This window comes from Ceratina calcarata, unplaced genomic scaffold, assembly GCF_001652005.2.
Source record: "Ceratina calcarata isolate Rehan_Ccalc_2016 unplaced genomic scaffold, ASM165200v1 scaffold124, whole genome shotgun sequence".
NCBI lineage: Eukaryota > Metazoa > Arthropoda > Insecta > Hymenoptera > Apidae > Ceratina > Ceratina calcarata.
Window position 1 is genome coordinate 441,599 of NW_017133406.1, and position 11,989 is coordinate 453,587.

General features: G+C 34.9%; 4 protein-coding genes across 7 annotated transcripts in view; 2 read left to right on the forward strand and 2 right to left on the reverse strand.

Moving 5' to 3' along the window:
• ear (ENL/AF9-related super elongation complex transcription factor) overlaps window positions 1–1,251 on the reverse strand; it is a 7,174-nt gene extending 5,923 nt beyond the window's left edge. The window contains exons 1-2 of the mRNA XM_018027978.2: window positions 587–1,251; window positions 232–500 (exon numbers count right to left, since the gene is read on the reverse strand). Of these exons, the coding sequence (XP_017883467.1) occupies window positions 232–500; window positions 587–725 (408 nt within the window). The 5' untranslated portion in view covers window positions 726–1,251. The remainder of the gene's footprint in view (window positions 1–231; window positions 501–586) is intronic.
• Window positions 1,252–2,560: 1,309 nt separating this feature from the next.
• LOC108627044 (sec1 family domain-containing protein 2) lies at window positions 2,561–5,436 on the forward strand. Of its 3 annotated transcripts, none has more exons than XM_018028072.2 (10): window positions 2,561–2,935; window positions 3,010–3,252; window positions 3,342–3,611; window positions 3,671–3,856; window positions 3,935–4,189; window positions 4,264–4,392; window positions 4,468–4,699; window positions 4,797–4,905; window positions 4,969–5,112; window positions 5,195–5,436. In XM_018028072.2, the coding sequence occupies exons 1-10, from the start codon at window positions 2,735–2,737 to the stop codon at window positions 5,400–5,402; spliced, it is 1,977 nt and encodes a 658-aa protein (XP_017883561.1). In that variant the 5' UTR covers window positions 2,561–2,734; the 3' UTR covers window positions 5,403–5,436. The 3 variants fall into 3 exon arrangements, with proteins under 3 accessions (XP_017883561.1, XP_017883578.1, XP_017883570.1); XM_018028089.2 differs by having other exon boundaries at window positions 2,844–2,935; window positions 3,059–3,252; XM_018028081.2 differs by having other exon boundaries at window positions 2,923–2,950; window positions 3,059–3,252.
• Window positions 5,437–5,454: 18 nt separating this feature from the next.
• Window positions 5,455–6,495, reverse strand: Xrcc2 (X-ray repair cross complementing 2). The gene has a single exon (XM_018028123.2). The coding sequence runs from the start codon at window positions 6,307–6,309 to the stop codon at window positions 5,455–5,457; it is 855 nt and encodes a 284-aa protein (XP_017883612.1). The 5' UTR covers window positions 6,310–6,495.
• Window positions 6,496–6,511: 16 nt separating this feature from the next.
• Window positions 6,512–10,283, forward strand: CSN7 (COP9 signalosome subunit 7). Of its 2 annotated transcripts, none has more exons than XM_018028101.2 (4): window positions 6,512–6,633; window positions 6,848–7,502; window positions 7,591–7,765; window positions 10,081–10,283. In XM_018028101.2, the coding sequence occupies exons 1-4, from the start codon at window positions 6,515–6,517 to the stop codon at window positions 10,128–10,130; spliced, it is 999 nt and encodes a 332-aa protein (XP_017883590.1). In that variant the 5' UTR covers window positions 6,512–6,514; the 3' UTR covers window positions 10,131–10,283. The 2 variants fall into 2 exon arrangements, with proteins under 2 accessions (XP_017883590.1, XP_017883599.1); XM_018028110.2 differs by lacking the exon at window positions 10,081–10,283 and adding an exon at window positions 8,220–9,705.
• Window positions 10,284–11,989: the final 1,706 nt, after the last annotated feature.

An 11,989-nucleotide genomic window follows, 5' to 3' on the forward strand; every position in this document is an offset into this window, starting at 1 on the left:
TATTATTATTTTGTATATCTTACTAAATATCACTCTATTCTGATTAAACTACGATGGGAGCATGCCAGATTCAATCCAAATATTATTATTATATACACAACCCAAAAACCTTGTTATATAAGGATGCAAAGTATAGTCCTCTAAATCTATATATTTGGCCAATTTAATGGGTACTACTTCGAGCCCCTGCAGATTCTATACTCTTAGAAAGAACAATTAAAATATACTTACACCACCACCCTTCAACAGTTTTCTTCTAAACTCATCTGAAGGATTGCTAATAGTTTCAATGTGTTTTATGACATTTGTGTATGCAGGACCACTGGTTTGCAAATTAAGGTCATATAAAATTTCTATCCTTTTGTTGCCGTCGTCCTTGTTCTTCAAATAAATATGAATGGGGATTTCGAAGCCAGCGTAACCAGATTGTTTTATCACAAACGGTGGGTCTTTTAAGATCTTCTTTGGTTTTGGGAATGTCTCATGTAATTGAAAGACCACTGAAATTTCAAATGACATGTTATCAGAAAACGGTTTGGTTGGTACTATCCAAATGTATTAAACATGTACCCAGAATTATGTTTACCTTTTTCCACATAGTGATGAATATCAGCATTGTCCATACCACGCACAAATACTTCCCAATCATGAGTGTACCCTTCAGGGGTGGGACGCATACGTAACATTGATGTGTGCCCACATTCTAATGCGATACGAATTGCCATTCTCCCATACGAAATTTTTTATACACAGATTTAAAAAAAAAAAACAAGGAGACCTAATTATGCTGGTAAACACGTCAATTACTTTACATTCTTATTTATCTCTGTACACGTGAATGAAATCACTGACATATCCTGATCTGTCAAGTTGTTCACAAAGCATTTGTCACGTTGCGTACCATCATCCAGCAGCTTATGCTACATGTATAGATAATGACAATACTTCTTTCCTAATTTTCGTACTCTTGAGATGCTGGTACATCGTTTGGTTACACTTGTTATGTATGAAAATAGTGACCAGCTCATTAGAGCAGAATATCGTGTTAATCGAGGAGTTTGCTGGAGGCGGTTCGCCTCGTTGGAGTTACAATAATTCGATAATTTCCTCCTCAGCGAAATCCAATTTGATTATCAACAGGTAAATTTTACACTGTTTTACACTCACCAGAACTAGTCGCCATACCAAAGTGTACTGCGGCCATACTCCTTATTCCTAGACAGGGCTACCAGAAAATTGTATCCCATATCCCCTCCGCCAGCAACTTGGCTCGATTCCCCTCTCGCACTGCGATAGTGGGAACGGCGTGACGTCAGGGGTCTCAGAATTTATCCCGCACGGCCCACGGCTCGCTTCCCCTCTTTTTCCCGTATTTCGATCCCCACTACTATTCTCCTCATGAGCCTTCGCGAAGCGAACCTATCAAGTACCAGTCCCCACCATGGTCGCGTTGTCCCCACTTTCCGGCCGAGGGATAAATTCTGAGACCCCTGCGTGACGTTCCTCTCTGCTGACCATCGCGAGAGGGGAATCGAGCCAATTTGCTGGTGGAAGGGGCATGGGATACGATGGGATACGATTTTTTGGCAGCCCTGTTCCTAGATGCACTAGCCCTAGTGCTTAAAAAAGATCGGACATGTTGCCATCTACAGAGAAATACTGCTATTTCCAAAAGAATGCCAATTCTAATGCAGTGCCAGCAAGTGCCAGAGAGGAACGGAGAGGAAATGAGAATGCTCACGCCCGGGTTTTGCATGTATCCCATATTAGTACTGCCTCAGCTTTTTTTTGCAGGGATCTGACATGTTCAGTTCAACGTTTAGCGTTTACAACAGGCATAGGCAAATCATGTTTCCCCACACTAGTCGCTTTCCCCACTATTCGTAAATGTTGATACGCGCCTGTAGAACCATTATAAATTAAAACGCTAGCTAATATGTAATAAAGACCAGCCAATATTACGAGATGTTTGCACCCGTATTGTTAATAATTATCAATATTTTTTAGGAGAAAATCTGTATAAATGAGCTTCGAATTTGAGGAGAAATGGGGATACGAAAATAAATATTGGGTTTAATTATGTTCGAATTAAGACAAAAAGAAATTTGTTACGACCTGAAAAACGCTTGTGTTCCCTGTATACAGAAATTTGTATTTACTTTATATTCTATTTGTACTGGATCGCCTCGTTGTTCTTCATCCGTTTGGGTGCAACTCCATTAATTTGAACCCGAATTTGTGGTACGCTTTCTAATTGTCTGAATTTAGTAAAAAATATTTATTTAAATTGCATATGTATCCAAGTACGGTTAATAATATTGTGTGATATATATGTTTATATTTTTATTTTTACTTTAAAAGATCTCAGTGATTTTGTCGAGAGTCTGCAGATCGAGGAACAAAGGAAGCGTCAAATTCCGCGCGCTGTTCACTTTCAGGTAGCTTCTTAGGTGCCAAAAAGGCAATTTTATGACTCGAGGGTCGAAATCCCCAAGGACGACGATATTTATGTCATAAATTTGTGATTCGAGGGTCGAAATCCCCAAGACTTCTTAGCGACTATAATGATCCCGATCTTTCTGTCGAAGCTTCGAAAACTATCGCCTAGAAACCCATAAAGAACTAACACAAGCTTGAGCTGGCTCAGTTCCGTGTCCGTGTCCCAACCCCAACCTCACCTCCCAAACTCTAAACACTGTTATTGTCCATCAAAAGTTACAGATAATACGAAGAAATGACGGATATTACATTGAAAATAAACAAATATATTTCCGATTGTTGGACGAACATTTTTGCTGAGGTTCGCAATGCAGCAGTTTATATTGATTATTGTGCAATTGAGTGTTTGCACTGGTACACAGCTGGCAAAGGATATTTAGCATTGAAGGATGCTGGAGCGATTGCAGTCTATGAATTTGGCATGCATCATTTTCGAGTATGTACTTTTCAAGTAAGGAAGAAATGGTAATAGGATCCTTGAAGTAACACATGTTTCCCTATTACTCTTAGTATGAGCAAGTCAAAGGTACCAAGAAAGCTGTAATTATATCAACTTCAGGGGATCCAGCATTTTATCAGCGAACAATAAAAATGATTCTGGCCAAAAATACATTTGACGTCTGCTTACTTTACTGCAGTGCACCTTGTTGTACCGTCAGTTCTACAGGAATATTTCCCATTGAACAGGAATTAAATTACATTAATTTAAAGAGAGATATTAAGACTTGGATGGCCTCAGGAAATATTTTCAAAGTTCGTTAATTAATCATTCCTACATTTATTTAATTGTTCAAACTTATTAGTTCCTTCCAGTTATCAGTAAAGTGAATTTCTTGTTTTAGGAATTTATTGTTGATATTACGTATATACCAATTTTTATTGCATTTTTAAATAAGGATTTGTTTGTCACGCCTCCTTTTGGAGATATGATGCCGCCTTTAGATACAAACATTCCAAATGACACATTGATTAATTTGAATCTGTTGGCATATTCATTTTGTAATCTTTTTGACAGTATAAATGCCACAATTGATGTTTATTCAATTGGAAGGCTAAGTGATCATCTTGCAGAGAATGTAGAAAATTATATATCTAGTATAAATCAACGAGCTGTGAGTATTAGAGAATAAGGAGCATCTAAAAAGTATGTTACTAAGTGCTATTTGTACAGGTTTCCTCAGAAGTTCCAGAAATAGGGGTCTCCCTTATCTTGGTTGATAGAACATTGGATCTTTGTACAGCTACTAGCAATAGTACCGAATCTTTCCTCACAAAAATATTACGAACACTTCCACGGTTGCCACATCATGACAATGATGTGGCTATTAATATGGAACCTGTGTTTGGAACGGCAACGGTAAACCATTAATCTTCATTTTATTCTAAAATTAATTGTCCCAAATATTTATCTATTATTTTTTTGTAATTCTTCAAGGAATCTTTGAAATCCTACAATGTACCAGGGTGTTTAGCGAGCGTAGAAAAAAATATGATGGACCTTTTTATTTCACAAAAGGAAAAAATGTTATTAAACAAAGCTAATCAATTATTGAATGACATGGTTTTGACGAAAGATAGTCCTAAGTTGAAAATGTCAACTAGAATTTCTGGACGTAGTTTGGAAAAAGTTCTTAACAAGATTCAAACTACAAATAACGATTCTCTGACAGTGTATATAGAGAAACTAGAGGTACCTACATTTAGTTTTTGATTTCCATATTTTGACTTAATTAGCGCAGTAGTTAGTTCTCAAATACATTTCAGTGTATTTTAGCAATAATTGAAGCATCAACATCGCAAACGGCTGGGCAGCAAGAGTTACTTACCAGCTTAGAGAAATTAGCTTTACAGAATCTTTCCGTCAGTCGCGAATCCTCGAGCATATTGTTACAGGTAATTAATCAATTTCGGTATTACATGAGTACACTAAAATTATGCTTGGTAAAAATAAATGAAATGGTTTTTCAGTTGAGTAACATTATTCGAACTCGAATTCACAGAGGGTTGAATACTGAGAATTTACTGGCATTATTAATACACGTTTATGCTCTTGCGGGAACGCAGATTCGGTTTTCCACACAACAAGAACGTCAGCTAATAGAATCAGTTGCGGATGCGATTTTTGAAGATCTCCAGGCCTTAAAGGAAAACCCTTTTACTAGTACTAAATCAACTTATCAACGCACTTTATTACTATCAGGTATATATTGTTTAATAATAGAAAATTGTAAATACAGATTATTATATAAAGATAAAAGATAATGATGCAGATTATTATATAATTATTTTTGTTTCAGGAGCAAACGATGTTCCTGCAGCACGAGAAACAGCGTGTAGAATCGCAACGCGTATTAGTGATATTCTCCGATTAATAGCAGAACAACGTTTGACACTGCAAGACTACAGGTTAATTGTTTAAAAAAATGTTTCTTGCATTACTTTCATTAAGTTAACAATCGTTCCTTACAGATACTTCATGACAAATTCTCAAGAAGTGATTAAACACACTGGAATTCTGGAACAAATAACTAAGGATGTGTTCAGTGCAGATAGGACTCGAGAATTGCGGGATATTCGTAAAAAATCAGCTTCGCTTATCTCAGCTGGTTTTAAGTAAACATTTTTGTTTTCTTCTCCTTATTACATACGAACCTAATTTGCTAATTATGTTATTGAACATTTTCTCGTGTTGTAGTTTACTTCTTGGAGGCAAAACAAAGCGGCATCCTCATTCTAATCCTTATGTTTTAATATATGTTGTTGGAGGAATTACTGCTGATGAAGCAAAAATAGTACAAGAGGTAGCTTTGGCACATGTTAATAAGCAATCACCAAATTTAATATTAGCTGGTTCCAGATTATTAAATCCTTTGGATGTTGTAGATAAAATATTCTTTTGTTAGTTTCTTCTGAATAAAAAAAGTTTATTAAATATAATAAAATAGTCTCTCTTTTTCAATCCAATTTCCATTTTATACCGCTTGATGAAATAGAATAATGTAATTTTTTCATATTCCCCTCTGTTTGTAAAGTACATAAAAATCTATTTGAATTATCTGTTTTACTTAATTGTAGTTTATAATCAACATTATGTAGAATCTGTTTTTTCTTGTTACAAGTATTTTCAGAACATGTGGTATAAATTGTTAAAATGTTGAATAAAGTTGTATGACTTTTGATAAGCTGCAGCAATTCCTTTACGTAATTATTGTATTTAATCATATTAGCTTCACGATCTTCCCAATAATAAGCAGTTATACTGTCAATTGCTAAAACAACTATTTTCGTGTTATTAATGAACACGTCGTCCAGAGTACGCAAAGTTAAAGAAAATTGCTCGCTATTGTAACAATCGATAATATTTAAATTACGCAAAGACTCTTGAATAACAGATGTCTTATCCAAATTCAATCCTTTTGTTACACGTGTAGCTGATGCTTGATTAGCAGCATCTATCACACCGTTCATCAATTCAACCAATTTTAACGTTTGAAAATGATGGTCGGTGTTTATTAAAATTACGGAAGCGTCAAGTCCTTGGATTCGGATTGTTCGATAATGATCTGGTAAAATACATTTAGCGAGTATTTGAGACAGGAGAAGAGTCTTCCCAGTTGACCGTTCACCGCCAATTTCTATAACGTCTATATTTCGTAGACCGTCTGGAAATAAGGTATTTTCAAAGCCACATAAACGTGGTTTAGTATTCGCATTCACTCTTGCGAACAATTCCAGACCAGATTCAACTTGTGGTCGCATTATAGGTTTTGCTCCATTTTCCTTATTTACGGTATCAGTGTACTCCATCATGGTATCTCATTGATTGATTATGAATGCACAGTAGCACGAATGATCCTCGATAAAACGCGGGATGTAAAGCATGCAAGGTCTGATCTGAACATTACGAATATGCATTATACACGTTATACCCGTTATACTAGTGATGGGCACCATCTATTCTATACACGGGATTGCGGACATCATGTGATATCTCTAGCTGTGACGTTATTAGCGCATGTGTTTTAGACGCCTAGTTACATACAAAAATCCCACGGAGTGCCCAACACTGATTTATATAGTAGCCACAAGCAGCCACAAGCAATTCGATATTTGTAAACAACAAGAGTGGACAAAGTAAGATATTCTTACGTAACAAACGCGTATTTTATTACAAATATCTTCATTAAATTAGATATATCCGCGGATTATTGTTAATAATGTTCGAATGACACTTGTGTGTCAAAAGTGCAATTCTTAACCTCTCTTAAAAAGTTATATTTTGAATAGATTCTGTACAAGTATTGATTCAAGTCTGCTATTAGAATAATTTTCATAATTTATTTAACAGGTCCAATATGACTGGAGGAACTACTACAGAAAAGTCAGCTAGCAATCCTTTGGAACAGTTTGTGTTGCTTGCAAAAACTGCCAAAGGTGCAGCTGCGATAGAACTTATTAAACAAGCAGTGGAAACACCAGGCGTTCATGTATTTGGAGAACTATTAGATATGCCTAATATCAAAGAACTAGAAAATGGGCCATATGTCGAATATTGGAATACTCTAAATTTGTTTGCATATGGCACATACAAAGAGTACTTAGAAAACAAAAATAGAGTTCTAGAACTAACACCTGTTCAAAAGAAGAAACTTCAACACTTAACAATTGTAACATTGGCTACAAAGTCCAGATGTATACCATATTCTGTTTTATTGGAAGAACTAGACATAAAAAATGTTAGAGATTTAGAAGATTTAATAATAGAAGCCATATACGCAGACATAATACATGGCAAACTGGATCAAAAGAATTCACAATTAGAAGTAGACTATGCTGGTTTGGGACGTGATGTCAGACCTGGTGATACAGGTGTAGTTGGTGAAACATTGGCTGCTTGGGGTCAGGCTTGCGATACTGTGTTGGCATGTATCGAAGAACAGGTTACTAGAGCGAATATAGAAAAACAAAAAGCCACTTATCACAAAGAGAGAATACAAAGAGACGTAAGTAACATTTATTTAAAGAAAAGTTGTCAACTATCCTTAGAATACTAATAAGAGTGTTTAATTTGCTTTCGAATTTTGTTCTCAGATCACTAACATAAAGAAATCACTTGCTGCGCAAGCTGGAGGTGGCGGTGTACAGGAAGCCGACATGGCTGGAGGTAGTTCAGGTTCAGGAGGAAGTGAATCAAGCAGGGAAGCGTTATCAATTCCACCAGACGCGAAAAAGAAGCAACAGAAGGTCAAAGGTATCAAAGGCAGTGGTAAGTTTTGGAAGACAATTCAGTAATTCTTTTTATCAAGTGAGATATATTTATCTCGTCGATGACAGAATTGTAATACACTGCATAAAACTTGCATTGAAATCCTTGCAATTTTATATGATACTACGAAATTAATAAATAGTTGCGAGGAGTTCATTGTCATGTTCTGATATACATATAAATTTTAGAAAGATCAGACTTTTGCTAATTTAAGCAATGGATTTTGCAAATATTGGCATTACAAGTCATTGTTATGTTTGTTTAGTGTTATTATTTGTTTAATACGGAAATTCTGTTACATTAAAGCAGCAAATTTTTTCCAAATTGTTATTTCTGCACTGCATCCTTTTCGTTTCTCTCGAACTAAACGAAAAGAGTGTAATAGAATACTAATATATATTATACAGATGAAGTTATTTATGTTTACTTGGAATATGTTTATTTAATATTATAGCAAAGATTGTCAAATCTAGAAAAGGCTAGTTTAGACCTTACGGACACAACGAAGCAAAAATAAGTGCACATTCAGCCTTAGGTTTCGTAGAAAAATGATTGCTTTATCATATTCTGAAAAGAATATACTTTTTTTGACATTTTCGTTATCAAGAAAGATCCATGAAAAATTATTGTTGTTAAACAATGTGTACGAACTCCTGATCGTAAATGTAAATTTGCTTATTATATTGCATATTGAAGGCTAGCTGAGCTTAAAAAAATAAAGAAAATAATAATAATGCAAATACATCATAATTGCATTGAATAATCGAGTATAGTATTACATTTATTATCGAAATAATATTTATTACCAGTAATTCGAAGCAAATAGATGTAAATTGTAGATAAAGCCATTGTGGCGAACGAATCGTGATCGTTCTCACATCGAGACTTTAAAAGTGAGAGAGAATTACAAAAATTTTTCTTAGAACAGGGAATGAGAGGAAAAGAGAGGGAGAGAGGAAAGGAAGGCGAGAGAAAGAGAAAGAGAGAGAGCGAGAGAGAGAAAGTAATTTTATAAGACATAAGCTGCCGAATTTTGTAAAACCTGTAGCATGTACAAAAGATTTTCAGTCAGACCAAAGATTTTATACCTTTACGTTCAAGGTGTTAAGGTGTTACGTTTAAGACGTGGTTAACATTTAAATAATATATCATAACAGGGTTTGACAAATTTGATAGGCAAATCTGATAGTTATCGGAACGAATTGCATATTTATGATTATGTTCGTGCCTATGTACTGGACGTCTAAATAATTGTGGGGCAATCTAGAGGGAAGTTATTTTACATAAAAGCACTAGCCGCAAAGACGAAATAAAATGTTTTCTTTTGCGTGCGCACGTGTATGTGTGAAGGCTTGTTGTTGAGAAAATTGAATTTGAATATTCGATCCGCTTATGATTTACTTATACGGGCGTATAAGTGGTGAATTATGCTAGTCCTTGTTAGTTAGATCAGAAGTATAAGCTTATTCGTTTGGTTTAAAAATTTAACTTCGTTAAAACGAAGTTAGTGAAAGGATAAGCATTGTTCCATATTTTGTAACATTTTTGCACGTAAAATAATCGCTTGTCCGGTGGTATTACGATTACTGAGACACTCTGTATAACATCGTTATCATTGAATGATAGGGATATTCAGTGTGATGAGTTGTGTCTAATACAGTATTAATCGCTTTTCTATCCTTTACATTAACTTCGTGGTATCTTTTCATTGTCTCTTTACAAAAACGATTTAATGTAGTGACGAGGAAAGGTATAACGATGAAGTAATAAAGTGTAACTAGTCGAATCAATAATTGTTACAAAACGGGAAGAGAAAGGATTGTGTGTTTAGGAAAATGTAAACGATATACGAGTGACATGTTGCTTAGTGAAAAACAAATGTCAGTCGAATTACATAGCGTTGTAAGTGCTAATGGAATAAAAAGATTTATTTTAGCGAGGCTTTTCTATTTCTCTGCACCCTTTGACGCCTCTCCTTTACATCTACATAGTATCCGTTGCTGTAAGACTTACACTTAAAATCAATCATATGTAGTAATGTTTCTGTAGTCGTAATAGTTAGTGTAGGTAGATGTAAATAGGAATTGAAGATAGATGATGCATCGTTAGTAGTTCTTCCATTCGATTCATTAAAATCTTCGTTCTCATTAGTATACTACAGGATTAGTAATAGGTATGTGTTAGCAGAAGCCGCGTTGAGTGCTATCCCATCTAATCGGAGTGTGCGTTTTTTTAACAGTAGCGTTCTGTCACGAACTTTAACAATGTGTGTTCAGGTATCAGTCACAAATGACACTCGTAATCGGGATTTTCAGGATCGACAAATCCGGTAAAGCACCACGAACCAAACGATGAACCAAATTGAGAATCGATCTTTGGGCAATATCACCAACTCGCTCGGATTCTGTCTATCTGTCGGTCTATCTCTCTGTGTCCACATCGCTGACGGACAGTGCATCGTTTTCTCTGTAATACTTTTTTGTACTTTTTAAGAAATAAAGCAGATCCTAAAAAGCAATCACGTGATTATTGTGAAATGCACCTGGAGCGGGTGAAAAGTGAAATTTATTCATGTGCATTGTGTTCATTTTTCTTATTAGAAAGTTTAGCCGAGGCAAGGGGACAAGCGAAATAGGAAAGATGGAATTAGTCTTTATGATCAATTTTATTCCGACAAGTTTGCTTTTCGTTATCCTTCTATCGTTATCTTCAATGAATACAGCCAACGTAATATCAAACATAAATTCGTATCGTCCTATCATGTGTTCATACGTAGGTATTTAAAATATCCTTAACCGGTACGGTTCGAGTGCGCTATATGTATATTTTACGATTCTTTTACATTTTGACATTGTCATTGCATTGCATCGTAGAATTCGTCTCGCGTGACGTTTAATCTCGCATTCGAAGTCTTAACTGTTATAGACTAGATTATGGTTAAAATTGGTTCCGTACGAGCTAACAATTTCGTTTTATACGTTAATGCTTAATGGTATTACCGTTTAATATGTACATATGTGTTCGTTCAAAAACATTTGCATCGTCCCGAAATTGCATTCTCATACGCATCGATTACCATTAGGTACATTTAATAAAATCGATTTTTGATTACTTTGAGTACACGTAATACGTAAAAATATTCTCGAATTTGATTTTGTAGTTTCAAGGAACTACGTAAAATCTTCTGTCAAACAATGCATGATGGGCTCGTTTGCATCTAATTTTCGACAGATGAAAATATTACTTGCAGTTCTATATAGATTTAAGCTATTTATAAAATTTGTTAAAGAAGAGAAATCGAGTTGTACGTAATTGGTTCTAAACGAACTTTTCGGATTGATTGATAGCCCTTGATATCAAATTAGTTTTACGTAATTACCGCTGTTTGCAAACACCTATATATGAGGATTAGAGTGGATATGTTTACGTCATTGCAAGCCTGCGAAAAGAAATTGTAATCTCTTAATATTATACGTATGTACATCGGAGTCTATGTTTACTTTCTTCTATGTAGAAGGTTTAAGCACTAGCGTCATACATATTAAAATTACAGCGACTAGACTTTACGAGAGAACGGTGCGCTGTTTTTCGGATCGACATGCGCTCGTTACTTTTTTATTCCTACGTATAGCAATTCCTATAGTCTGCAGAGAAGGTTCAGAAAGAAGGAAAAAGGATTACTTAAGGTCTACATTCGTATAATCATATTTGAACATTTTCATAAGCGAATTATTAACTTTGAATTTGTTTAATATCTCGAGCAGTATACTTTTATCTCATTTCGTTAAATATTTACAGAGAGAACTTTATGTACAGTAGAATTGATAATCTTTTATAGTATATTATATAGTATATATATATGTATAGGACAATATTTTTTACAAAAAATTAGTTATAGAACATCACATTCAAACGTAATCGTATTTTCCTATTTGGCAACGATTATTATATACGCAGTTTTTCATTTGTACATAAATAATGAATTCGATCACTAATATTTACAATAGTTTAATTAATTTAATTGTTGAATCACAACAAATGGTTCGTGTTAATGTGCTAATAGACTTTATGAAATAATGGTTTATGTATAAAAAAAGTTTACATAATATCTAGGATACCCAAAAATTCGGATTGGGTTCAAGTCGGAAATCTTTTGGGTGCGGGCGCGATCCTGAGTGTTTGTCGAGCACATAAACTTCCGGCACCCCTAATTTCGGGACGCGA

What these genes read in the sequence shown, in the direction of transcription:
- LOC108627044 (XM_018028072.2), top strand. Translation starts at nt 2,735, where the DNA reads ATGACGGATATTACATTGAAAATAAACAAATATATTTCCGATTGTTGG. An exon ending in CCTCAGGAAATATTTTCAAA is followed by an intron (nt 3,253 to 3,341) that starts GTTCGTTAATTA and finishes TTCTTGTTTTAG; the next exon opens with GAATTTATTGTTGATATTAC. An exon ending in CTGTGTTTGGAACGGCAACG is followed by an intron (nt 3,857 to 3,934) that starts GTAAACCATTAA and finishes TAATTCTTCAAG; the next exon opens with GAATCTTTGAAATCCTACAA.
- Xrcc2 (XM_018028123.2), bottom strand. Translation starts at nt 6,309, where the DNA reads ATGATGGAGTACACTGATACCGTAAATAAGGAAAATGGAGCAAAACCT.
- CSN7 (XM_018028101.2), top strand. Translation starts at nt 6,515, where the DNA reads ATGTGTTTTAGACGCCTAGTTACATACAAAAATCCCACGGAGTGCCCA. An exon ending in AAACAACAAGAGTGGACAAA is followed by an intron (nt 6,634 to 6,847) that starts GTAAGATATTCT and finishes TTTATTTAACAG; the next exon opens with GTCCAATATGACTGGAGGAA. An exon ending in AAGAGAGAATACAAAGAGAC is followed by an intron (nt 7,503 to 7,590) that starts GTAAGTAACATT and finishes TTTTGTTCTCAG; the next exon opens with ATCACTAACATAAAGAAATC.